Source organism: Falco rusticolus, chromosome Z (assembly GCF_015220075.1).
Source record: "Falco rusticolus isolate bFalRus1 chromosome Z, bFalRus1.pri, whole genome shotgun sequence".
Taxonomy (NCBI): Eukaryota; Metazoa; Chordata; class Aves; order Falconiformes; family Falconidae; genus Falco; species Falco rusticolus.
This window is the reverse complement of record NC_051210.1, coordinates 35,554,071-35,581,673: the sequence shown is the minus strand read 5'-3', so window position 1 is coordinate 35,581,673 and position 27,603 is coordinate 35,554,071. Positions and strand designations below refer to the sequence as shown.

General features: G+C 36.0%; 1 protein-coding gene across 1 annotated transcript in view; it reads right to left on the bottom strand.

Moving 5' to 3' along the window:
- Positions 1-3,279: 3,279 nt before the first annotated feature.
- CHSY3 (chondroitin sulfate synthase 3) overlaps positions 3,280-27,603 on the bottom strand; it is a 164,706-nt gene continuing 140,382 nt past the window's right edge. Inside the window, exon 3 of the mRNA XM_037374581.1 lies at positions 3,280-4,845. Coding sequence (XP_037230478.1) covers positions 3,280-4,845 — 1,566 coding nt within the window. The remainder of the gene's footprint in view (positions 4,846-27,603) is intronic.

The following is a 27,603-nucleotide window of genomic DNA, read 5'->3' as shown; positions in this document are numbered from 1 at the left end:
CTCCTTTCACTCCTATCAAGTCCTGAATAAAATGGCCCTTTTGCTTCCCAAAAGCAGCTGGTGACAGCAAGTACAGTTCTTCTGCACTGGCTTGCGCTACCTGTTCGCAGCTCCACGGAGAGGCACCTGTCAGCGCTGCTGGCAGCAAGGAGGTGACTCGGGCAGAAGACTCAGTATCCTTATGTAGAGTATATTCAGCAAGTCTTAGGAAGCCCAACTTGATGTTTTTCCTTCATCCAGAAGATGCAGGAAATTATACTTAAATTATACACTTGAATTAAGTACTGTGAACAGGAAAACATGTCAGGATGGGGGTGGCGTGGGAATTACTGAGGTTTCTGTGTGAGATCTCCTGAGATATTTTTTTTTAATAAAGGCAGTGTCTGAAAAGCCGAAGTGCAAGCAGTTCACAACCCACATCCCAACAATGAAACCAGGGAATCTATTCCCAGGGTAAGAGGGTTTTGGAAAAAAATGATCATTATGTCCTACTGCGAATTCATTAGTTATGTGTTTACAAAGGGACATCATACACACAGAAATTTCATTTTACAATCAAGCTTATGATTTAGTCTAGACAAAAGCAAACACTTCATTAGCACAGGCATTCCCATCTTAATGTATACATCCATAACATTACTCTTAACACTTTTGTGCTTTTTTTTCCCTCTAATATCATCTCCTTAGAAGGCATATTATTCCTTAAACAAACTAACACAAGTTCTCAAGTTATCTCAGGATAATTATTCAAAAGACAATGCAATATTTGATAATAAACATTAATAATCTGGTTTTTAACAAAGTAATTCATCATATAAACAAATGAATCAGTCAGACACTAAATAAATATCTTTATTGGTAAATACTAGCATTTTGCTATTATATCATGTAGGACCTGATCCTGCAAGCCCTCTGTATACATCTTTATCCCCACTGAATGATTGGTTTCATTTCTTGTTCTAATCTACTATTTTACTTTGAGCTGAGCAAATACTTTCTGGCCACTAAGTAATTGAAATAAGCACTGGAATACATCCCAACAGACAATGATTTCCTTAGATGTCTTTGTAAATATTTTTTTTCATGTTTATGAAATCATCACAAACATTTATCAACAGGAATTAAGTTTTTTATATTTACAGTCTGAGTTGCATCAGTCAGTTGAGATCAATCAAATAAGTTCTATGTTCCTTGTTCTTGGCTTTCTTGTTGAACAAAGCGTGACCTTTGCACTCAATTTGAAGAGCGTTTTCCAATAACTATTTCATAAGTAATACTGAATTACCTTCTCCAGACATTTGAGCTAATAATACTGGGCTAGAAAGGCAACAGCCTCTAGGAGAATAACAAGCCAGGACCTCTCCTTAGGGAAGGCAGACAAGAATGAATTACCTTCTATCTGTTCTAATCTACCACAATTACTACCTTCCCCAAGGCAATGGGGATGGCCTTTTTTAAAGCATACAAAATTGGCCAGCCCTTTAATTCTGAGTTTACTCACTCCTGTTCAGGGATGCCTTTTTCCTTGCATGCTAAATCCAGAACAGAGAACTGCAGGTAAGAGGCATTAACTGGCCTATGCACCCCTTGTGCCTCAGGAAATTTATCAGGATAGCTCCGTACAAATAGATGTGTCAGTGAATTCAGATGTCTTAGTTGGTTTTTGAAAGGAAACACAGGAGCTTGTTACAGCTGAAAAACTTACAAACTTAAATGCAGTAATTGTTTATTTCTTCTTGCCCAGGTCTATTTGAAATATAGTTTGAAATCAAGGGTGCTGAGGTTATTAGAAGTACCTGCTGTATTAACTTAAGTTTGGCTGAATTCTGATGGTTTCTTGGATGCCTTTGAGCTTTTACCACAGTATAACATGAAACGTTCCAAGCACGTGGCAAAAATTACAATTGTAACAAATTTCTGCCTGAACTGAAAAAAAGGAACATACTCTGAAATTACTCTTTCTATATATATATATATATAGGGATATACACATGCGCACGTGCACACACGCGTGCGCGCGCACACACACACACACACATCCCTATATAAATACTTCTCTAAATTACAGAAATTGATTTTATTACTTCTTATGTTGGTATTTTAAATACTTTACTCTGTGAATCCACAATATGACAACTCCAGAGAGATTAATCTTAACACAGTCTTATAACCTTCATTAATATAAATATATTGGCAAGGAACTTTGACCAGCAATAGTAAATTTTGAAATTTAAATAATTATTCTACAATTATTTTAACTGAACAACAACCTACTACTGAGTACCAATATTCATGGAAAATGTGAAAAAAAAGATACAGCTTTAACTTCTAATACTCTGTATGAAATGCAGCTTTATGAAAGGAATGTAAAAGAAAATTATGTATTAGAGACACAGTCTAAGAAGAGGAACAGCAACTTATACTATGTGTTTCAAAAAAAGAATACTGTATGCCTGCACTTTATCATAAACGACCATGTTAAGTCTTAGTTTCTTCTTGCCTGCAAATGAAGAACGTTGGTTCACACAACTTCTAAAGTGTGCATGAGTATCTGATTAAATCCTGTTCCTTGTGAAAATAAAGTTCATTTACACTTAGAGTGAACAACAATGAGGAGTTCATTATTATAATAAGACATTTAAGGACCTTGGTAGCCAGTACCAGTTGTATTTGCAAGTAGCTCCTCAGCTTTTCTGGGTGTTGTTTGTTTGGTTGTGGTTTTGGTGTGTGTCTTTTTTGGTTTTTTTTTTTTTTTTAGATTTTTTTTAAAAAATAAAGGTACAATCATAGTTATTCATTTACTTTAAAAATTCTAAAGATGAAGAAAAGTAGTGTTTATACATATAACTCCTCATATAAATTATAAAACTCAAGTTTATCTTACAGAGTTCCATCCCCAGAAGAAGCATAAAGCACTTTTGTGGTACCTTCACCAGTAAATATTTATATCACATGAAATCTGAGAAATGCAGCAAAGACGATACTGCATCCCAAAGCTGAAGGAGAACATTCTTCTCAGGCAGTCTCTTGTGATGCATGTGCTCCATGGGAACATATGATTTCTGTGACTTGACTGAATTTCAAACAAAGGAAACATGAAGGAATTCACCTCACCAGTTCAGTAGCTATAAGAAACATCAGTGAACAGCAGACTCATCCTGTTTGAGGTCAACAGTCTTTGGAAGACAATAGGAGGGAGTTTAAAACTATGACAACAAGATCAAATAATAATAACAATAATGAGGTAAACTCCCTTAAAAGGCCAAATAAGCTGAGATGTCAGGACACAGTTTGATTGTACTTGACACCCAAATGTTTCTGTAGCCAGAGTCCAGCAAGCTGCATGGTAGAGGCAAACGTACTTGCTTTGGACCCTAAGCACATTTTATATTGTTTCGGATCTAAATTGGGGTCACACTGAACTGGATGAAAAATATGGACAACTCCTACTTCTTGACTTCTGAAAGCCTTCAAGCCAGATGTTATCACTTTAGTAAAGAGGTCTACATCCTCTAGTCCCCAGCCTTGAATTGAGGTATCAAATCCACCAGCAGTAAGTAGATCACTTTTGTAAATACAGGTAATTCCAAATCCATACTCCCTCCAAAATCCAGTTTTTTTTGTGAAAACAAAACTACCCTCAGCTGGAGGGTTGTCTCCATATATTACTTTTGGATCATATTGGCTAAAGATGATAGGGTAGTAAACCTGTTCTCCCTGAATAGTGTTATCTCTGCATCGCTGGAGGAAGTCTGGTGTGAACACCAGATCAACATCACAGAACAGCAGCAAAGTGCCATTGTCAAACTGAGATGAGGCCATTTCAAGACCTAACCCTCTAGAAAACTTTCCTGCCATCGGAATCAGGGTCATATCTGCCTTAGGATACTTAACATTGTATTCTTTCATCAGCTTTATGTGTCTGCTGGAATCTTGGCCTGATTCGGAACTGAAGAGAATTATCGCCAACTTTACATTCTGACTGGGTATCAGACAAGTCTTCTCAAAGTTATCCATAAATCTTGAGAAAATGTCAAATCTTCCTGTGAGAGGGACAAGAATATGTATTTTCTTGTCACTGCGTCTCGCAATGTCTTTGGTGCCTTGGAATGATGAAGAAAAAATCTTTAAAGAATTTGAAAGGAAAGAGAAAGATTGAGTGTCAGTGTTGGTATCCTCCAGTAGGCTTCTTACATCCAGCTCCTTTGCTTCTTTGAAGAAAGGTTTGCTAAACAATTGCTGAAGGTAAGCGTGGCGTCTCACCGGAACCGTAACTTTCCTTCCTTTGTGCCTCTTGTACAAAAGCAGTAAATCCAGAATGTACTCCACTCCATGCAGAGGGTCCACCCTGCGGTAGCCATACAGTATTTCCTTGAAATCAATGAGCCTTCCTCTAGATCTAGAGTTCTCATTTATAATTTCCATGACTTGCATCACGGTGTCATCCAGTGCAGCCCTCAGGACGCTGCTCAGACTCTGCCGGGGTGGCTGGTTCTCCACCATTGAGTAAAGAAATTTTCCTGTCAGGAACTCCCACTCGATGACTTCATCCCTTTCACGTGGCTGGAAATGATTGAATGATGGCATCATTCCCAATTGCTGATCTTCCTTATTTACTTCACTGTTACTGAGCTTGCTCATCAGGGCACTTTCTCTATGGAGCTGGATGGTCCGATAGCGCAGTTCAGAAATTTTGCGACTCAGTATGTAACTGTGCAGCCTGTATTGGTAGGCTGGTCTTTTGTTTGGATGAAGTGTTATGGCTGTGTGAATCTTGCTGTTGTGAAGATCTTGAATGTAACCTTTGCGGTTGTGTTCATAGTTTTCATGAAACAATTGCTGCATCTAGAAAGAGAGATAGAAATGAAAAAAAAAAAAAAAAAAGACAGTAAGTGGAAGTACTTCTACCCACAAAAGGACCTGCATTGGTATTGTTGGTCATTACCAATTCTAATACATCACGACTATTTTTAGGTAAAAACTTTAAAGTTTTCAGTAGGAATTATTCACACTGTTTTGGTCTCATTTTCAGTGCTGTCCAAATAAGTAAATATTGTCCTCTAACTAAACAGAAGGGCAGATATCTTGGGTTTTATCTTCACCTAACTGCAAAACTAAAGGAAACTCTTAACTGAAGGTCTGTAGGTAATGTTTCTGAGTTCCTAGGGGCAGGATGAATGCTGCTATGCATTAAACACTAAGTCTTCACCTACATCTAAACCCTTATTAACACAGATCCTTACTGAAAGTTCAACAGCACTGATGATGTTTTTAAAGAGGCTATTGGATTTATGTCTATGAAGTACAAAGATAGTTGTATTTTCTAGACACACACAAATGGATAGTGCTACTTATTAAAAAACTGAATGGATTTCATTTAAACAAAACTGTATTTTTCCCATGCGACAAAGAATCCAATGACAGAAATGTAACCACTGGAAGATGTGAGTTGGCAGCAATAATATGTCAATTAAGCTATAGGTCATGCTAGTATAACTCATCTTCAGTAATTTCCAATGTATTTCTGTGGCAAAAAAGACATTCTACTTCTGCCAAATTAGTACTGGTAATATTTTCTATTCAAGATGTAGTGAAGAGATACCTTTTAAGGCTGAAGCACAAGTCTAGGACTTAAAGTATCACCTGGCCTTTATACCTTTCTGTGCTAACAGCTAAACTATGAGCAAAGCATAAAACTTCTCTAACTTAGTTTCCTCCCTAAAAGAAAACTTCCCTCATTATTAATTTAATGTGATGAATATTTATTCTTAAATGAGAAGTGATAAGGAGTAAAATATTAACATCATAAATAATTTTAAGATCCACTGTTCTTTGCTATGCTAACACCTATTAACTCCAGAGAAACAGAATTATTTCCCATGAGTAGCAGATAAAGGAGAAAAGGCTGCTTTTTTTTCATCTGCAGACTGATCTGTTATTAATACATAGGGAAAATGTGCTAGTTATATAGAAAATGGTTTTCAAGGAGGTGTAAGGTTGAGCACTAAACAGATTTTGAGATGGGTAATGAAGTTTTTCTTTTATACACTGAGGGAATCAAGAGGGGTGAGGTCTAATATGTAACAGAACATATTAGATATGCTCCACATATATAATACACAATGTCTCAGACTCCAAACGTAGGTCATCTTACTCCAGTTCCTTCTAGAACAGAAGTTTTGCTACTAGAAGTAATATTAAGCACAGGGCAACAGATGTACAATAACTCCTAGCAAAGCTAATATTCATGATGAATAGAACCCATTAGCATGTACAAAAAATACACAGTGTCATATTTAGAAAACCAGAATTTTAATCGAGAATTTGTAGAACCTCCCTCCTACTCCATTCAGACCCCAAATGACTCTGCTTGAGCATAGCTAACACTATTAGTCAGGTCTGCATTTTTGAGGCTACAGTCATATAGCATGGAGAAAAAAAGAACCTGATTCTGAGAACGATGTTAATCTATTTTAAATTTCCCTTTAATAAAACAGCTATGTCTGTTATATTAAAGCAAGAGTGAGTGTGAAAAACACATACATAGACACAAAATGACTCAAATACTCCTTATTCACAGAACTCCTACCTACAGCTGTTAGAGCACATTTGTTCTGTCTTGGGAAGTGGGTATGTTGCTTGTCGTACGAGACGAGATGAACCAGGGACACGATGGTTTGGGCAATTTCCTTGCTCATATAGTGAACAGGAACCAACACTATTAGTACTGAGTCAGTGTTTAACCAGCAATGCTGGCAAAATCAAAATATGTCTTCTCTGAGGGCAAGATTATCGATTCAATTAGGGAAAAGTGCCTGGTAAAGGGCTGGGTGAAGATATTTGGTCTTTGGAAGGATAATTTTCCCTTCTCTCTCTTCAATTTACATTTTGAATAATGAAAAAGATCAGCCAACGAGGTGAGATTCCCATCTCTCTGGTTATAAGCCATACTCCCTTCCTGGCCCCTTTTTATTTAAAGCTGTCCAATGTGTGCTCTGCAAGGTGACTGAGCTTTTGCATTCTCCACTTTTTCTGGAAAGGGTGGAATCCAGGATTTTCATATTTAGAATTTTACATTAAAATCCCCTTATAGGAAAATAAATAAAGAAAATATATAACATTGAAAATGAAAGGAAGAAAGGGGGACGCATTAGTTGCTGAATGGTGTTGAAATCCTTCCCCATAAATCCTGACACTCTTTCCTAAGTGTTCTAACCATGAAGGATCACTTGAATTTTTCTTCATCCACAATGAATAATTATATTTGAGAATAACTGAAACAACTATTTACTACCTTTACACATTTAACTTCTGATATCTGAATTTCCACAGTTTTATTTAAAGTAGTATAATGTATTTTATCCAAAAGATTTTTAACAGATGACAAACTATTGCTGTAAAAGTAAATGCAATCCTCCTGTTGTGCAAATTTTTCTGTAACCTTTGAGTTATTACAAGCTCAGCATCATAGCAGATTCATTAGCATCACCCATCTAACAGGAATATTTGATTAATATAAATACCACGTTTTTATTACATTCCAATTTCAGATGCCTTGGTTTATTAGATATGCTCCACGGAAATCATAGCAAGAGGATGTACTCCATTATACTAATGATTTTGCTTTTGATAATCAACAACAGATTAACAACAGCAATGAAAAAAATATTGAATCAATTCAGTAATACAATACTATCACACATATAAAAAACCCATACTCATCCATTTTAAATTATGATACTGAACACTTCCAATAGATCTCAATACAGAGAAAACAGTTCAGAACAAAGATGACACCCAAATCATAAATTCTTCCTGAAGATAGCAGGTTTTAATCTTGGTGCCACAATACTGCAGGTCAAAAATGTCTTTTTACAACTGAAATTTTTAACATCTAGATGAAAGCAATTAAATGAAATTCTAACTTTGCTTTGAAATTTCCAAGCAAGGTGGTCAAGCCTAGGAGCCAAAAGGAAAGATGATTAAGCTTCCTGGAGAACTTATCTGTGTAAGGGCCTGAACTGGTCAGTGCAGTCATCAGTGATGTGGAAATGGAGGTGAAAGATTTACTGAATATAAACAAATTATTCAGCATGTTAAAAGTAAACCTTCCTGCAAAAGTTCTTATGACTTTGAATGGCAAAGTAATAAAATGGCAGATTAAATTCTGTGTAGATAAATGCAAAGCACATGCAAACAAGGCAATCCTAATTACATCTCAAGAATGTCAGACTGTGCAAGCTGTTAACACTCTGGAAGGACAACCTAGTTACACAGTAGGCAATTCTGTGTAAATGTCACATCAACGTTCAACACTGATGAGAGGAAAAGCAAATAGCATAAGAACAAGTCTAGGGTGAATCAGAAACATCATTATATGGTTGCGTCCATATTGCACCTGAATCTTGAAGGTTGTGTGGGCAACTGCCTTGTATTGTGATGTCCTACCTGAAATCGATAAGATATGAGTAGAAAGGTACTAGCAAAGGCCACCAGATGATCACACATGTGACTCATTAGATGACTAGATGACTAGGGTGAAAGGGAGTAATTCAAAGAAGTCCAACCTCAAGATCTGTAAAGTCAGCTGCAGCATCAGGGAAATGGATGGGAACAGTCACCAGTCTTTTCTCACATAAAGAACTATGACACACACAATTATGCTCTCAAGATTCAAAACCAGAAAAGGGAAAACGTAGCTCAACCACAGAACAAGCTGCTGATGGCAAAAATTTGCATGGCTTCGAAGAGTGAGCCAACAGCTTAGTGGGAGACTTCCATCACTGCTATGTAAACAAGAAGGTACACTTTCTCCACAACATTGCTGTACTGCAGGCTCCTGGAGCCCCAGCTGAAGCTGTGTCACAATATGTCTATTGTCTTACATCCCTGCTGCAGCTTCTACCGGTTACTGTAGAGAGAGGATATTTTGTCAAATCAACATTTAGTCTGACATCATACAACCACTTTATGTTCACTGAAAGCAGTGAATGGGAGAAGTTGTCTTCAATTTAATATAATACATGGAGGCACAAAATTTTATTTTTTCATATTGCATGACTATGGCTTTCCTGAAGAGTTTGCTATCTTCTGAAAAATACTTAGAGAACAACTAATGCTAGAGTTGGCAAGGACTTTTGCTTGCCTCCTTTCACACTAGATGCAACTAGGAATTGGAAAGAAATGTGAATAATAATTTCATGTTCTAAGGAACTCAGAAAGGCAAGCCAGAATAAAAAAAATAAGAGACAAATTAAAATAAAGGCAATGCTTTATCATCGTGGCAGAGAAATACAATAGCTAACACATAAGCACAATGTAATCTGCATTGCAAGATCTCAAATCATTGTAATCCCTGTGATTTACTGATGTAATAAAAAAGGAAAGTTCTTATTATGGATACACAAAAGCCCAAAACAACCTACTTAATTACTGCTAGACTATCACATATTAAAAGACTGAATGCAAATGGTGCTTTTTAAATTAACACATTTTTTCTTTGAGTATTGTTTAAGAACAATTTCTTTCATTTAACAGAGAGGACACGGAACTTAATCCTCCAACCACTTTAGCTTTTCCTAAATCTACAGTAGTACTAAACTGTTGACCATTTTATCTAAATTGGACTTTGAATAAGTTTAGAAATAAGATGAATAGGAATTATTCTTGGTCTTTCCTCACCCTGCTTTTTAGAGTTTAGCTCTCCTAAAGATGAAGATTTAGTCACAATTTCTAGTGACTTCAAGGGGCATTTAATTCATATGAAGAATACATGTACCATCTACTGTGTTTGAGAAGATACTGTTCGTCTGAACAGCAGCAAGCTGAGAGTACCTTAACTGAAGGACGAGCTTAAAAAAATTAAAAATTCCAGTAGCTACAAGCACATCAGGATGTTCTCAATAATGGGTACTATAAATACAATGCAACACTAAGCTGCGAGTAATCACAGGTTTCTGTACAACAAAAAAGATTTCAGCAAGTCATTTGGTTTGGTGGTATGAGAAAAAATGTCAGCCTGGAGAAGGTAAGGATTAAGACTGGAATTATGCAATGCATATGAACACTGAAGCAATAACTAGTTTAAATGAGGGACTGTCAGTTTGGAGGGAAGTCATTACAGAAACTTCTGAGGAACAATATATGTGGTGACACTGGCACAAAATCTGGAGCACTGCTCACAATAGAAAGTAGAGGACTTAGTGAAGAGACAAGAGGAGAAGACACCCCACAAGAAGAGCCAGAGAACTTGGAGAAGTGACACTGCAGAAATTCAGTTGTTTTAGTAATACAACACACATAATCCTACACCTGTAGTTTTAAGATTAAGGGTGATTAAGTATCTTGGGAAAGTTGACTCTTTAAACTGGAAACAACTGTCAAGTAATAATAATAATGATAATAATGATAATGATAATGGTGGTGATGATGATGATGATGATGAGAATAGTAATAATAGTAATAATAATAGTAGTAGTAGTAGTAGTAGTAGTAGTAGTAGTAGTAGTAGTAGTAGTAATAATAATACAGTAAGGTGACATGGTGACACTAAGAAATATCAGTGGGAATCCACAGAAAAGGGAAACAAGATTTTGTGTTGCATCAGTCAGAATATTTCTGAAAGACACAGCAGACAATTTCATATTATTTTGAACCTGTATCTTTATCAAATGTGTTGGACCAAATCAATGTAAAAGAGATTTGCCAGGACCAGAAACTGTCCTATGAGAAGAAGTTAATTTATTTGGCTGGTTTAACCTTGGAAAACGTAAGATAAGAATCATATTGTATTCAAATTCATTAAGTAAATTAGAAAAAGATAAATAAAGGAAACTAGCCTTTGGTTATATGTGGGTGGGAAATTTAAGAAAAATTTCTAGCTGTTGGAGGATGAAGGCTTTACATTAGATTTTCAATACAAGTAACGCTTACAGTTTGATCGGGTTATAAAAAATCTAGATTGCTTGTAAGTAGGGAAATCAATTATTTGAGAGATCCATTCAGTTTTTCCTAGTGATATAGTGTTTAGTTTTTAGTAAGAATTAATTAAATATTATTAATTGGCAGCAGTCAACTTTCCTACAAACAGACATCACATTGAAAATACCTAACATTCCCTTTCTATTCATAGTCCTCCACCAAGAGTAGTTCTAAATGTTTCCTCGTAGTGTAATGACCAACAAACCAGTTTTGTATCTCTAAAAATGATGACTGGTAATATAACAGCTTTATAACAACCATTTGTTTGTAGTTCTTAATGCATCTGAGTAACAATGCTGTGAGGCATTTTGCCACAAAAACAGAACAAGAATTCATGTTTCACTATTCAAATGATTGTAAGAGATTAAAACCTACTGCTATTTGCATATTATGCCCATCACTTTAGCATGCGATGCACCCAGAAATGACAGGGAAAACTGAAGTGTAACTATATGAGTGACAGTAAAACACCATGTATACAAGAGTTATATCTTGCTGCATATTGAAAGGCAAATCAGCCACAGAAACAAGAACTGAACAGTATTCCATTTCATACATTATTAACAGACACCTTAAAAAAGCACCAGAATCAACAGCCTTCCTGCTGACACCTTTCCCAGGACGAATGAAATCTGATGTATTGATTCCAGCTCTGGTACGGAGGGGTTAGTAAGTAAAAAAATTAACATGCATACTAAAAATTCAATTAATAGTTTCTTCAGCAGAAAGGGATCTAAGTTATTATTTGGAGATTAGCTAGTTAAGATATGTCATGATCAGAATAAAAAAGAGCTAAATTTTTTAGACTTTTTTAGAAGTAGAACTGTGCATTAATTATTTATAATGCTTCTCCTGACCCTTACCTTAATGAGATTAAATAAAGGTTAACAGCAAATTCCTCCCCAACTCCCCCCCCCCCAACTCCTTTCTCACATTAGAGAAATAATGAGAAATTATTAACTTAAGAAATAAAAACTTTTATCACATATAGCCATTGGACTACAACTAGCTCAGCATGCTGTAAGCCAAGTGATATCAAGAAAACCTACAATAAAGTGCTCAGGAAAGAGTGCTGCTCTGTTAATGTTGGTAGAAGTTTTTGACATCTCATGTCTTAATTGCTTTAAACTAAAATCCCCCACTCCAAATCCCAAAGTCTTCCTGCAATTTGGACAGACAATACAAGAAGGACATACAGTCATGCTGTTTTGGTTATAATTCTAGCTACTGTCCTGCTATAGGGTTACTTCACCAAGCACACAATGTAATAAAATCCAACAAATCTGTACAGGCAAAACAAGCACATGATAGAAAAAGCATGGTAAGTACTTTTTTTATAGGCTAAATTTAGTAATTTAGCCTATAAATAGACAAATTAAACAGCACTGACATGCAAGTACAGAAGCAATGCTTCAAGAAAACAGCAAAATGTTTGAAATTCCCCTCTGCACTAGGTGGACAATTGTGGAAAAGGCTGCATTTCAGAAATTAACAGGTTTAAGGAAACTAGGTGGTCACCCTTTCAGCTTGCTCAGGTTTGGTCTGCCTGGTGTCACTGCCCCCTTCTTTGGTGCAAACCAGCCTTCAGAGTAGTAGCATCATGGGTGATGGGTAAGAGGTAATGGTGCAACAGTGAGAATGAACAACCAGCTCCCCACCTCACTGCCAATCTCCTTTCCATTGTCACGCAAAAGCAAAAAAGCTAGCTCAGAGGTTTTGAAAATGTTGAAGATGTTAGTCACTCCCAGTTCTGGGTGAAAAAGGAGAAGTGATCATGGAGAAGCTAAAACCAATTTTTCTATCTTAGCTCAAGCTTTTAATTTAGTGATCTTCAGACTTGTGTTTGCTCCTACATCCTCACATCACAGAGAGAGCTCAGGAGGGGAAAGCACATTCACATTCTCATGGAGTTACACAGTGAGACACTGGCAAGTGCACTGGGACAAGCTACATGTTTGCAACGTGAGTCCTGGGAGCTGAACATGCCCTCCTCAGTCCTGACTGAACATACTCATGGTCCAGCTGGTAAATCCATTTGCAGCTTTGCTATTCATTTGCCTCATTACTGGTGATTTATCATGGTAGTATGGCCCACTATTGCATCTACGTGACACCTCTAAGCATGCACGTACTTTATATCCTTCTGAAGATCTTGGCGGGACATGCACTTCCTTAGGCAACAGGTCTGTGCTTAAAACTTTTCCAAATGATAGAACTGTTCTCAGGCTCCCTCCAGCCACATGAAGGAGCAATCCACCCTCCTGCAAGTCACATGCTCCTCGCCCACAGGGCCACACTCCCAAAGGGATCTCGCCCAGGTTCCAGCCCTTGCTGCTCCTGGTACACATGCCCTGCCCGCGGCAGCGGCCCTGCTAACGGGTGGCAGCTCTGCCTCAGGTGCTGCTTCTAGAAGCTGTCTGAGAAACAGGGATTCTGATTTTATTCCTGCAGTAAAGAAAGATGCCCAGTATTTTATAGCCAGTACCCTGCTGGAAGACTTAAGAGATGGCTGCCTTGGCTTCTGAGTAAACTGTTCCACCTCTGGGAGAAATGAGAGCTGATAGCTGTTCGCAACTTGTCAGTGAGCTCTAAAAATACATCCAGATCTGGAAGAACTGTATCAAAGGTGTTTTCTTGTCTGAGTTTGCGGACAGTTAATGTTTACTCCTAACCAATTCTTTTTGATTGTACTTTTCCTAAAAACAAGACATTCTTTCAGTAGCATTGTATATAGCTCAGACAATTTGAAGCTGTATAACATCTTACAGTAGTATCTATATAAATAATTCAGAAAATACAATTCCTTACATTCTGAAATTCTGTCTTCAGACTGTAAAGGTTATATTGATTGTTCCAGGATCAAGAAGTAGTACAGTAAAAAGCTGTCATGCCGAGCCCTTAAATAATTTGCTGTGATCAAGGTGAAGATAATAAATTTTCCTTTCAAATATCAAGACCTAGATTTCAATGACTTCTCTTTGAGATATACACTATGACACAGGTGCTGAGTTGATTAATAAGTAGTATTTCACAGACTTTAAGATATATTTCATAACTTTCATTCAGCATTTTAGAAACAATAAATATGAACCCTTTCAGCATTTGCATCAAAACATTAAAATATTTCAGCATTAAAATAGCATGCTTAATTTCATTATGATGGTGTACTAGTCACCTATAATCTGCATCAACTACAATCTGCGAGAAACACTAGCTTTTTAATGTACTTGCATTAGTATTTACAGAATTCGCATTATATGTTTTAAAAAGCACTACAAAATTTGATCACAAAAGAAATCCATAATCACTTAAAGGAAAAGAAAAATACATCTCCAGTGTAAGTCACTAAATCTTCCCAAAGGTTCACAAAAAACACTTCATCATAGCATTTAAAATATATTTCTACCTATAAAGCATACATTTTTTAATATGCCATTGAGAAAAATGTTGAATTGTTAACTTCAAGGAGCAAAAGAAAAGGAAAGTTAATCTTATCCTTAACTGTAGACCATGTAATGAAGGTATTTTATAACCGTCACTGATTAATAAAATTAAAAAACAAGTTTTTATTTTAGCGAAAATAATAATTAAAGTTTTATTGCAACTATGTTATTATTTATTAAAATAAGTTCAAGTTACAACAAATCTATTACATAATACATGTATTTTGAAGTGTTTAAATATTTTTACTTCTTGATCTTATACTGTCCCTTTCTCACCTTGTGACAGATTTGGCCATTCACAGGCAATATTACTAATAATATCTGTTAAATTATTAGCCTCCAACACTAGCAACATAAAAACATGGAAAAAGTCTTTAAAGGTCACCTACTTAGTCAGTAATATCAAATTCTATCCTTTGGATTATGGAAAAAAGATGAAACGGTGATTTGATGACATTATCTTTTCTGAATTGTTTCATTGTGTCTTGGGAAAAGAGCTAGTATATTTGTTTAACGATAAACTTTACTAAAACATGGAGTTGTGCATCTGTGTATCTGATTAAAGAGCTGAACACTAATTACTCTTGTAAGTGCATTCATAGCACAAAAGCTGATTACACATATTAAAGTTATACAGAAGCTGGAAAGTTGATTCTTTTTGTGCTATATGGGTAATATCACATTTGGTCTAGCAACATATCCCACTTTACAGGATTAACCCAGGGGGAATTTTTGCTGAACAATTTCCCTTTTGTTAGACCGCAAAGGTCATGAGCAAGTCCATTGTTTTCATGACCAGTTGGGTTTTTCAAGTTTTTGAATCTCTGATCCTGTGTTTAATTACATAGAATTATGAAAACATTTTGTGGCTTGTGACATATGGTGTGGGTCCTCTGGACCTTTCTGCATTAAGCAACTGGTACGTGTTTGCCTATAATCATTGTCAGTAATCTATAATGAATGCATACTGTCCTTTCCATTCTCAGGTTTCCAGCAGTGCTGATGTATATATATTCAGCTTATTCCAACAGCTTTCCCTCCCGGAAAAAAAACCCAAACAAACAAACAAAAAAAAAAACCAACCAAAAAACCCCAAACCAAACCAAAACAACAGACTTGCACAGAAATCATCCAAATCTCAACAGTTAGCACGCTCAACGTTTTTTAGACTGGATGTACTCAGCACAATAAGAGGGCTGAAGCTTTCTGTAGTATTACACCAAAGATCTGTTTGTTCTGACTGTATGAAGGTACATGGGACAGTATTTTGTAGATACTTGGCTACAGCTATTCCTAAAAGTGTAGCTGCAATGCATCCTTTCTGTTCCTCACTTGTAGAGATCAACCTCCCCATGTGATGTGTCTAACAGCCCTCATCTATCCAGCCCTGTTTCAGGCTAATCAACTGTGGTGGGGCCCAGGGAATTAACACCCTGTACTGGGTCCAAAGCTGTGTCACATGCCATGACCTCCCTCACTCCTGTCATACAATCTGATACAAGGACAGAAGCTATGCACATCATCTGCATTTCTGTTACATTGCCTGACGTGGGGAAGTAATTCCCTTCACTCTCAACCCTGCCACGTGTAATGCACAGAATCTCTACTGCTGAATGGAGAAAGCAGAGATTTTCTTCTGTGCCTCAAATTTCAGTGCAATATGAAAATTTAATGTTTCCATAACCTTTATGCTTCAAGTACTCTGAGCAGGTAATCTTATTACAGTGGGAAAGAACAAGATCAAAGTCAAGAGATCGAGAGAAAGCAGCACCCCTGCATACCCCTGCCCTAGTAACAACACTAGTTATAAACAATATGAGGCTGCTTTCTCATGCAAAATCCCCGTACAGTAGTGATATTTTACAAGGCATAATCCGCCTTACTGGGAAATTAGCATCTCTGCAGACTATAGCAGTCTGACACAAAGGGTTCCCTGGTATTTATGACTTCCCTTGGAAAATATGTTTAACTGAATAATCTGTATGCCTGTATCCCTACTTAACCTGTTATCCACTACAGAAAATCTACATCTTACATTGCTCTGCAGGAGCTCAAAAGGTCTTCCTTAACTGATTCAGTCGTAAGTATCCTTATTTTTGAAGTGATTCAGCAATTCACATGTTGAAACATTGAGAAAAAGCCATTATCTTGTCTGATTAATCTAAAACAAAATATACTAAAAAATCAGGGCTACAAACCCTGAGATCTAAGTGCTGAGGTAAATTGCTTCAAAGTAGAAATGCTTCTCTGCCTCACTAGTTTGTCACATTTCTGGCTAAATGAAAAGTTCTAAGTGAAAGCAATTATTTAGGTTTAATATTCACAGTATATTTATCATTATAGCCTACACAAGGGAAATGCTCTGAGGTATTATGTATCAGTGCAGTCAATTATTGGGATACAAAAGATTTTTCCTCACCTTGTTTGATTGGGTGTTAGGAGTCTTTAATAAGTATTACCTTTTGATCTTAAAATTTGAGGCTAAAAGGAAAGGGAAAAAAAAATTTTTCAAGCTGTTTTAATAGCTTTTTACCTTCAATTTTACCTACTGTTCTGCAGAATCTATTTTGATACAAAAGACAGCAATAATGAATCGCCCTGCAGTCCCCAAAGTCCACGGTTATTTGGAAGCAGGACTACACTTTCCGTAACTATTAAAAGAAACAACAGGAATGTATTTTTTGTGACTAACTATGTGAAGCATTTACCAAAAAATTTCTCCCTTTAAGCTTAACATCACAACTATTTATTTACAGCTATTAAATACAAACTGCCTTTGCACAGCAAGAGGAATTCTACCACAACATTCTGTCACCACCACCCCTCAAACTTTTCTTTTCTGCAAAAACATGACTTTTAGGAACTTGTTAAGTAATGTCAATCCTGTGCAACCTGATGCAATTTTGACCTTCAACCTTCAAGCTGATCCTGCTTGAAGAGCAAGGGACTGGGCCACATGACCTCCAAGGTCTCTTTAACTTAAATTATTCTGTGACCCTACAATTCTATTAATAAGTCTTCTGATATTATGAAACATAATTTGAAGAGGAATATGTGGCAGAAATTTCTACTGTACTATTGTTATTAGGGAATCTGCACCTGGAATTCTCCAAAAGTCTTTCAGAAAAATATAAGCTTTGGGAGACAAAACACTGACAATTCAGACTATTTTTAATTTGTTAATATGTCACCTATGTCATACAGCATATAGTCAAAGGCAAACAAGTAACATGATTCAGAAGTTCTTGGAGTAATTCTGCCTTAAAAAAGATGCTACTGAGTTGGTTTGTTTATGCTTTTTACCCTTTATCTTACAGTTAACTTTTTCACCTATCTCTTTTCTTGGAGTATCCTTCTGTTCTGCAGGTTGCTGGAAAGTATTTAGATGCAGCAAAAAATAATAATTCTCCTGTGCTTTGTTGACACACTTTCATTTAAACAGATACCTAAGGGGTTTTTTTTTTCTGTTTTTCTTTCTTTGTTCTTTTCTTTTTTTCTTTCTCTCTTTTCTTTTTTCCTCCTCAGCCCCCCAGTCTAAGATTGAATATTTTATATAGACTTGGAATTATGCATCAGGAGCCCTATGAGACTAGTACCACAACATTCCTGAAGATGAAATGCATAGTTTCAAAAATATTTGTACACAGACAGTTAAACAAAATGAAAACAATGGCTATTTCATCAGCTGAACCAATGCAACTAAAGACACTGGCTGATATTTTCGTAGCATGCCACTGATGCCATGAAGAGTGATATATAACATATTGTGAAGAACATATTTCTTCTTTTGCTAACAAGACTGTATACATACCTACCAGATAAATGACAAATTGAAAATACTCAGCTTAATACTGAATACTCAATACTTACATCTTGGTCAAAGTAGAGCTGTTAAAGTACTGCCCAAGAAGAAAAATCACTTAGCTGAAAAGCTCATAAAGGTGAGAATAGAAGTTAGTAAGAATGAGACATTTTAAAAAGTCAGAACAGAAAGTCAAAAGAGAATGCATCACAAGAAGACAAGGATGGGACATCATCCTATCCTAGAGGGTAGTAAGAACCAATACACTTACATGACTAAGCAAGAATTGGGAAGGTCGGATACACTGACTGGAATTTCTCATACAGGAAATGTAGCTTGCCCCATATAGAAGAATGCAGTGCACCAGCACATCACTTCCCCGCTACTAAAATGCTTCTGAATGGTAAAGACAGTAAGGCAGGGAAATGCACACAGGGCTTGCTGTGTCAGAAATCATGTATTCTTTATGTCAAAAAGTGAATACTAATGGTGTGCTCCTAACACGACTGCAATGTTATGTCTTGCTTACACTCATCTCCTCCCACTGGGAAGTTAAACTGTACCAGGAATGCTCACACAGCTGGAATTTGGGGACTTAGCTATAGGGGATCATGAGAAATAAGCACTAGGTTCATTAAAAAGACAGCTTTTCTAATACTGAGGGGTTGCTAGGCAGAAGATCAAGCCCAAAGGGTCCTGGGACTGCTAGCCAGAGCAGTGCTGCCCCTGGCTGAAATGCCAGATTAAAATTTGCTATCCCCTGCAGAATGGAACCAAACAGAAGGCAGTTTGGTAAGTTTCTCAATACAGTGTTTGTTCAGATCTCTGATCTGAACAGATCTACAAAAGAAATGTAACAGAACGCTGCTTTTGCCTTTGCTATGGCTTGTCTGATTATTTCTAGAGGTATTTTCTTTTCAGTATAGACACTTCTGAAAAGAAGTGATTTCATATGTGAAAATATTCATAACTCATAACAGAAATCAGATTAGTAATTAAAAAAAACCCACTGAAATGGGAAAAAATGTTTACAAAGTCATTGAGGTCCTTGGGAAAAAAAATGAGATTGGCTGAAAAAAATCCTGTAGCTTTATCTGTATTTCAACACAATCCATAACTATGCATCTAAAATTTTATTTCTCTTGAGATACAGGCATGCAGCTTGTTTTCTTCTCTACTGTTCACCAGCTACAGTTTTCTCCTTTTTTTCTTAAGACATTATCATTCTACTGCAAATACACTTCAGAAAACTGCTGTTTTTACCCTTTAGAAAAAGCTTTTGAAGCCTTTAATTGTAAGAAGAAAATTCAATAAATGCTCTCATAACCAATTAAGTACAGATTTATATTCCAGCACTCTCAGATAATGTTGAAATGATGTATAACATCCATAACTTCCATTAAGTAACACCATGAATTCTGTGTCTAAATACTTCACCAATCAAACAAAACTGTCAGAATATATTACACATCTGTTCACGCTGATGCCTAAACACCTACAACAAAAGCAGTGTAAGAAAACACTTGGCCTCAAATATCTTTGTTTATTCACAGTTAGAATATTTCACAACAAATTAGTTTAAGTATTTCAATTCCCCAGTTCATTAGCCTCATTTGGATAGATTTTCCACACAAAATAAAGGGCAAGCATTATAAAGAAATATATGTAAACAAAAAACTTAAAAAGCTTAACATAGGAGAGACACAGTGATACTTAGTTATACATTTAAAGATGGAAAATAAGAATTAAGTCTGCAGCATCTATTTTAAATTACACTCAGGCACCATCAGATAAAAGCTTATGGCAATATTTTATGCAGTGCTGGTCTAAGGACTGAGGCAAAAATGTGACATAGAGGCAATACATGTTTTTAAAACTAACTAGTATAAAAGGACAACATAAACAAGCTTCTAGGGGAAGAAAACTTCTAGGGGAAAAGAGCTTAAAAGCTGCCTGGAAGCCTTTTGGATATCTTAGATAGCTGACTAGTTTTCTTGCTTCATGCTCAGGCCATAATGTTTGGATTTCTGTTTTCTGGTAATAAATGTGACATACTGACAAAATCTGAAGTATCAAGAGATAAAAGATGATGGAAATTGGGAAACTAAAAAGAAAAACAGATCAGGGCTAAGACTTACAAGGAAGTTATACTGTTAATATAGAAGCAGACAATCTCATAAAAATCAGTACTTGTATCAGAGCACCTACTTTCTGTTTAAAACTCTAAAGGCGTTACATTTATTTGATTTGCTTTGAAGCCTCCATGTTTATTCCAATTGCGCTTGAAATCCAGCATCTTGCAAAAGCTGTTGGGTGGAGTAGGTATTCAGTTATGGACATGCTGGAGCAGAGGAACCCTGAAAGATAGTATCCAAGGGGGAAAAACAAACAAACAAACAAACAAACTCCACCAAACCAAAAAAAAAAAATAAATTAAATTGAGCAGAAGCTACAATCCCTTCTATACAGGCTTGTCTGGGTATGAGACCGCGAATGTCATCCCACTTCATGTGATGTCAGTATATCTAGGCTTGACAGACAAATGACAGATGACACAAGCACTGAAGTGTGTTTAAGCACTCAGCCATGACTTACTTGATTTATATACATTTATATGGAAGTGGTTTGGGAGACTTAGAGCTATGACAAAGGGCTACCCAAAGCAGGAAATACTGCTGACTAGTAATGTTGACCTTTCTTACATTGTTAAAAAAACAGGCATAAATTGTATCATTACAGCAAGCCACTGAGCAGTGCCCCACACAAGGTGCCACATCCTTCTGTCTGCATTAGGTAAAAGAGAGGAAAACTTTCCTCTTCCCATTGTCTTTGCCCATGCTATAGGGTTTGTCTGCTGTGTCCAGAGCTTTTTCTATACTTCCAGGCTCGCCTTTGGGGATCATGTGTCAATCCGGTGTTCAGGGAGGTGTGATGCCTTATTGCCAAGAGAAAGGAGATCTCCAGAGCTCTCCTCTGGCAGAGGTAAGTTTGGTTCCCCACTTCTCAGCTAGTGGTAGGGCGTTGTATTTCATTATGCAGCGGTCTCGCCTGCCCGAGTGCAGGGTCTGTCCTTCCCAGGCAGGGACAGGTGACTGAGTTTGGCATGGCACCAGAGCCCTGAAGATAACTGGAACTAAAACCTGCCTCCAGCCTTGTTTTTCTAATTCTAGGAATATTACCTTTACAGAGGAAACATACAGTCATGCAGCTATAATAACACAGGTATAATTTACAGATAACGGATAAAAGAAAGTGGACATATATTTTTTACCAGACAAAGAAACAGAAAATCAGCAGCTCTAAAACAGAGAAAAGGAAAAAGTCTGTGTGTGATAAAGTATCTAAGGGAGCCAGGGCTTCTTAACATTATTGAAGCTCAGAACTTAGCATGAAGCTGAAAGGATTAAACATACAGATAATAAGAACATCCAAGATGACAGTACAAGGGAGAAGAGCAGTTAGAATCTTTGCTGCTCTGAGGCCAAAGCAATTTGGTAGCTCAGTAACGGCCCACTGCAAGGTCTCAGCATGAGCTCACTGCAGAGATCAAGCCTACAGAACGCAGCATTAATAACTCTTCCCAGAAAAATGTATTTAGTAAAAAATGAGAATTTGACCACTTTCATATACATCACATCACATTAACATACAGAAGACAGGATTTTCAGTACCTTTGGACAACCAACCAATGAAAAAATTTTTTTAAGTTTGTAAGCACATCTGGGGAACACTTAAATATATTGCAAAGTCACATTTTCAACTCTCATGTTTAAGAAAACAGAAGCATCAGCAGAGTATGGACCAAGTCTCTCTATTCTATTTCTGCTGATTAAATCCTCCCTTAAAATAAAGTTGAAAGTAAAATTTATAGCAACCTCTACAAAATTTGAGAATGACTGAAACCTGGTTCTGGTGTCTGGTAGAGCTAAAAGTGATTTCCATAAGTTACCCCTGGGAAACTAAAGAGTCTATTAGAGCACCCAAAAAGTCAGAATTCTGTCAAAGAAACAACAAGCAAAATCAGTATGGTTAAGACTTTCGGTTATACTTCTCCATTCCCTTGACAAAAAAACTGCTTAGCAGTCTGCATCCTGATAACCAACATGATAGGCCAGATCTCGTCTTTTTTTGATTCAATTTTCCTGCACTCGCACAACTTTGCATCATTATTTATCTGAGGAAGTGAACAGCATGATCTTGTCAACCTAGTTTTCCCTTCTTGCTTTGTCAGTAAAAAAAAAAAGGCATGTTCGAATTAAGATTTTACTTCTTATGATGTAATCGAGAAGATTAAGTATAGCTTCCTTCCAGCTGATTTTATTATAACATTAAAGTTTATGATAAATTATGAACTGCCCCTGAGCTAAACATCTAATTAAAATAACATAAGCATGGCAGGATGTCTGTAACAATGTTTTTCTTAGAACAAATCCTAATTATATTGCCATTATACTTTTCCACAGGCATAGCTGTGTTTTCTGATGGGATAGGATGAAATTATAGCATTAATTAACATGAATGTATTCTTACAACATCACTGAAAATTAGTCTTACATATAAAATAAACAAAAAACAAGCCTACAGAGTTATATGCTTCATGGGAACTGGAGATGTTGAATTGAATAGTGACTCTTCATCCTCCCAGTATTATAAAATATCCTTAACAAGATACTTCATTGTTGGATTTCTGAATTGGGAAGTGCTGCTGATTAGTAAAAAGAAAGTGTTCCAGCAGTAGTAATTTAAAACCCATTTTATACTGCCTCATATGTCCTTAAGGCTGAAAATGTTACTATTTTTAATATACATTTGAAGATTTATGTTATTTAAAAAGTGGTATTACCCTCCTAATGGCAATTTCTAATTCAAGTCATACAATTCAAACTGATTTTTTTTTTCCCAATAGTAAAAGACCTGCACATTCATTTGCTCTTCAGTAATAAACTAGCAATTTTCTTACAAATCACAACAGCATGTCTAGCTCAGAGATTAACTCATTAAGGAATTCATAATCTACATGCACTGTGTCTTGTATAACATTATATCACATCGTTCTGTTTTAGACCAAATCTGTCATAGCACAATGAAATATATAGAAAGAGGTTTTATGAATGCATATCATAAAACTTTTGGAACAAAATAGACAAAAACAAAACAGAAACTATGATGAATGGGAAAGTGCATTGGGGTCCAGCAAATGGCTGGGATTTATATATCAGGAGAAATACTCAAGCAAATTTCTGGTGAAAAAAATTCAGGAAAAAACCCATTACTTCGAATTTTAACAATACAGTTGACCTACATCATTCAGAAGTGAGTTGGTCCTTTTTTTATTACATTGTTCATTGGCTTGATTTGTGTTTTGAATGGGGGATGTAGGGAGAAGGAAAAGGGAGAGTAAGAATCAAAACAAAGTCCAATAGTTAATTTTAATTTTCTCCTGTCTTTCACTGTAAAATGCTTTAATACCTGGAAGGAATGAGACCAAACTAGAGAGAACTATGAAGCTATTTGTGTAGGATAACATTAAATTTATTTTACATGGGATGAATATTAAGAAAATGACTCCTCTGTCAAGGTGGCCAATTGTTCTATTTCATAATAGATATATATACCATATAATAGATACTATATATCATATAGTAAGATAAACTCTTTCTCACACAATTTTGTTTCATGATCAGCTTAAGATAACATTACAAAGTTCTTTGAAACCCATGAAACAGGGTTTTTACATTTGTTTTCTTGGTTGTATGCCTACAGTGAGCTGTTATTTCTGTTACAGCCATGCCTACCAATTGCTATAGAGTAAAACCAGAAAATATTCTTTTTAAAATACTGAACAGAATGGAGAAAACAACAAAAGGCTTTAGAGAGAGATGATAATAGGAGTAAGTTCATTCAAAAACATGGCAACAAAATGACTTTTCCTGATGATAATAGGAGTAAGTTCATTCAAAAACATGGCAACAAAATGACTTTTCCTGCACTGTTACTTATGACAGATGTGGAACATGGGGATGCAAGCATTAAGATACAAAGGGTACTGACAGTCAAGTTGCACTGAGATAGGTTTTAGGTGGATGTGTTGAAACGTCACTGTATCTGTCTCATAACCCGGCAGACTTTGCCTTCTGAGAAAAACTGTATACTAGAATGCGCAAATGACCTCACTCATGTATGGAGTTCACAAATCTTATCAAAAAGGAAGAAAGAAATAATGTATTGGAACTTCCTGCTAAGAAGCTAAAATGGATTGAGACTAGGAACTAGAGACATAATTGGTTATTGTTCTTACCACTATTGTGATCATGCTGAAATGATCAATTGTTTGCTGAAAGATGTCAGCAAGCAAGCAGAATTTTCAGTTATCTTCACTTTGGAAATTAGTGTTGCTCTTTTCTCTTTAGTGTCAGGTGGGTTCTCTAACATTTAAAACATCTATCAACATATTTTCCTTACAGATAACACCAACAGGAATTTCTTTCAAAAATGAGGTCTAAATATACAAATATGGCACCTTTTGGAATTGCAGTGACCTTTTTCGCCAAATAGGGATGTTGTATTTAATCTATCTGTAAATAACTCAGATTCAAGCTTTTTCATACTTACTTGGCCTAATTATGCAACAGCTGCTATATGTTAACATTTTTCAGTCACTACCAGTCTGAATTACAGTTACACTAGTGACATAGAACAGGTCAACACCACAACAATGAAGCCCGCAACCTCCACCCCCATCTTGTCAAAAGGTTCTTTCTTTATTTACATAATTAGGAAGTATGTAAATTGCATCAACTCATTTCTATACTTGAATCCAATTGAAAAAACTCTTTCCATTTCAAAATTTTATTCTTTCTTTCATTCAGCTTAAAGAAACTACACATATAAACTGGTCCTCACTTGTCTTTCCAAAATACGTGCCTACAAAGTAATTCCCAATTTTTAAAATGACCACATTAGAAGCTTTAACACATGATAACATGAAATCTATCTTTATATAGAATAATTTCTCATTCATAATCACTGAATTTTCATCAGTTTCCTTCCTGAAAATCCTTCCCATACAAGATTTGGAAAAGAAAGCAAAACCTGGACGCCACACACACAGCAAAGAGCACCCACAGACAATTATGCTCAATCGCTGCTTTAATATGGGCAATTTCTGGTACAGGAGATATATTTTCAGTGCAGTCTGACCTATCATGTTCATACAGTTGACACAGATTGAAAGAATGAGAGGACAAAACCAGAACTACTTAATATATAAAATGATCCAAACTCATTGCTTTTTGTTAAAGACTGTTTCTGAAGCTCCTTGAATAGCAGTTTTATAACACCTTTAAATGCATACAAACATAAGCATATAACTGCCTTCAAGGAGATGAAAGATCTTATTTGATACTCCCAGGAAGCTGACCCACAGTAGCATTTTTTATGTTGCTTTAAGTGCCTTTTTTAACCCAGGAGAGCTAGAAGCCCCTGCTTTTGCTGGCCTCCAAAGTCTTTTACTTAGTAGCTGAAAAAAACTTCAGTTATTTAAAAAAAAAAAAATTATAACAAATTAGCAAATGCCAAAAATAAGAAATCTTTTACTTAATGAGTTCAGAGAAACAGTGGATCAGGATTTCTTAGTTGAAACAAATAGTACCTCTGTCTTAGACAACAGTCACACTCACCGAAATGAAGAAGACAGGATTCACAAAGGTGGTTTTTTTTGGTAAATAAGCTAGAATATATACTAAAGGAAGATTTGTATTGTAAGACAGAAATTGAAAGGATTTTATACTTGATTCCTTTTCTATTTATCACCTTCCATCTCTTTATAGGCTAGTAAAATGGCTAGTTTAACTGATGCTGACTGACTGCCAAACAGCTTTATTCTTGAGTCAGTATAAATAAATCTAGAAGATGAGAAGTAATACACAGAATTGTTAATGTAATGTTTCCTTGAGTCTTTGAAAACATTTTCTACACACATACTGCATTGCATGTACAGGCTACACACCTGCTTGACAGTTCTACTGTAGCTTGGTATATAAAAAATAGACAATCATTGTTCTTATTTCAAATAAGCACTATGAAGTTTTTGCAAAGGCTATGAAAGATATCAGTGAAATGCATGAGTAACTTTCCATTTTGGGATCAGTAAAAATGACCAAGAAGTTATCAGTTCAGACACTACAGTAAAGGAGGTTCACCGTAATGAAATATATTTTCAGAACACTTATTTTTAAATTTCATGATGCCAACACAATTTTTCTAAAGCTGCCAACCACTTGAGAATTATAGTAAGCATGTCAACACCCTGAAAACCATCTCCATTATCTACACATTTGTCTTTTCGAGATGCATTATAAATTCAATAAGCTCAATATCACCAAGTGAACAAAGTTGTAAAGAATAAAACCTTGCATAAATACAGTATTTGGAAATACAAGTAGCTAAAATACGCATTTCCCAGAAACACTACACAAACTACAACCAAAATTTGCAATAATTTCAAGTTTACAAATTAAGATTCAGAAGGTAGGAAACACAGGGCCCCTTATAAAAATATTTCATGATTGTAATTTAAAAGGATTAAAACATAATTAACTTCCTATTTTCTGCAAGCAAAAAGGTTATCTATAGCATAGCATTCTATTGGAATAAATTACTTCATTACCTTTCCAACACTAACAATTCTCCCCAATAGCTGCAATTTTTCTTCAAATGATCTGATTTCATATAACAAAGTGCCAAATAATTCTTTTCAAGTTGTATTTGATTGGAAATTGACGCTGTATTGCAGATTTGAAGAGGGCTTGTATGTTCAAATTCTGGTTTTCCACCTAAAACAAGCAGATCTAATAAACAGCATTATGTCTCCCTACACAAAAAGCATCAATGCAAGGAAAGAATTAAACCTGACTTTCCCCAGTTTCTGAGAGTAGGAGATTTCAATGTTTCTATTCTTTCCTAAATTTTGGATGTAATTTTTCTGTTTCTTGCCAAGAAACAAAAATTAAAAACAAGTACCTGCTAGCCCAACCATCCATACTACAGAAATAATTGCTCTTACACAATTTTGGACTTCACAAGAAAGTTCAGGATCAAAGGTATGGGACATGGCAGCCTAGAGATGGAAGATTAGAGAGTTCAATGCACAAAGGTTTAAGCCTGGGCCAGAAATAGCCAGGTTGGGGGGCATTTTGACTCCTGACTGCTACTGCTGAATCAGTTTGGTCTCCTAGATCCTCAGCACAGGCTTCATGCTTTTAATTAATGAAGGCCAATTAGAAAAAAAATAAAAATCCAGTCTGCTTTCAGCTACTGCTGAAAGAAAAGGAGTGTAGAAATGAGAACTGCTCTTGGCTCCAAAGGTGCATGCCCTAA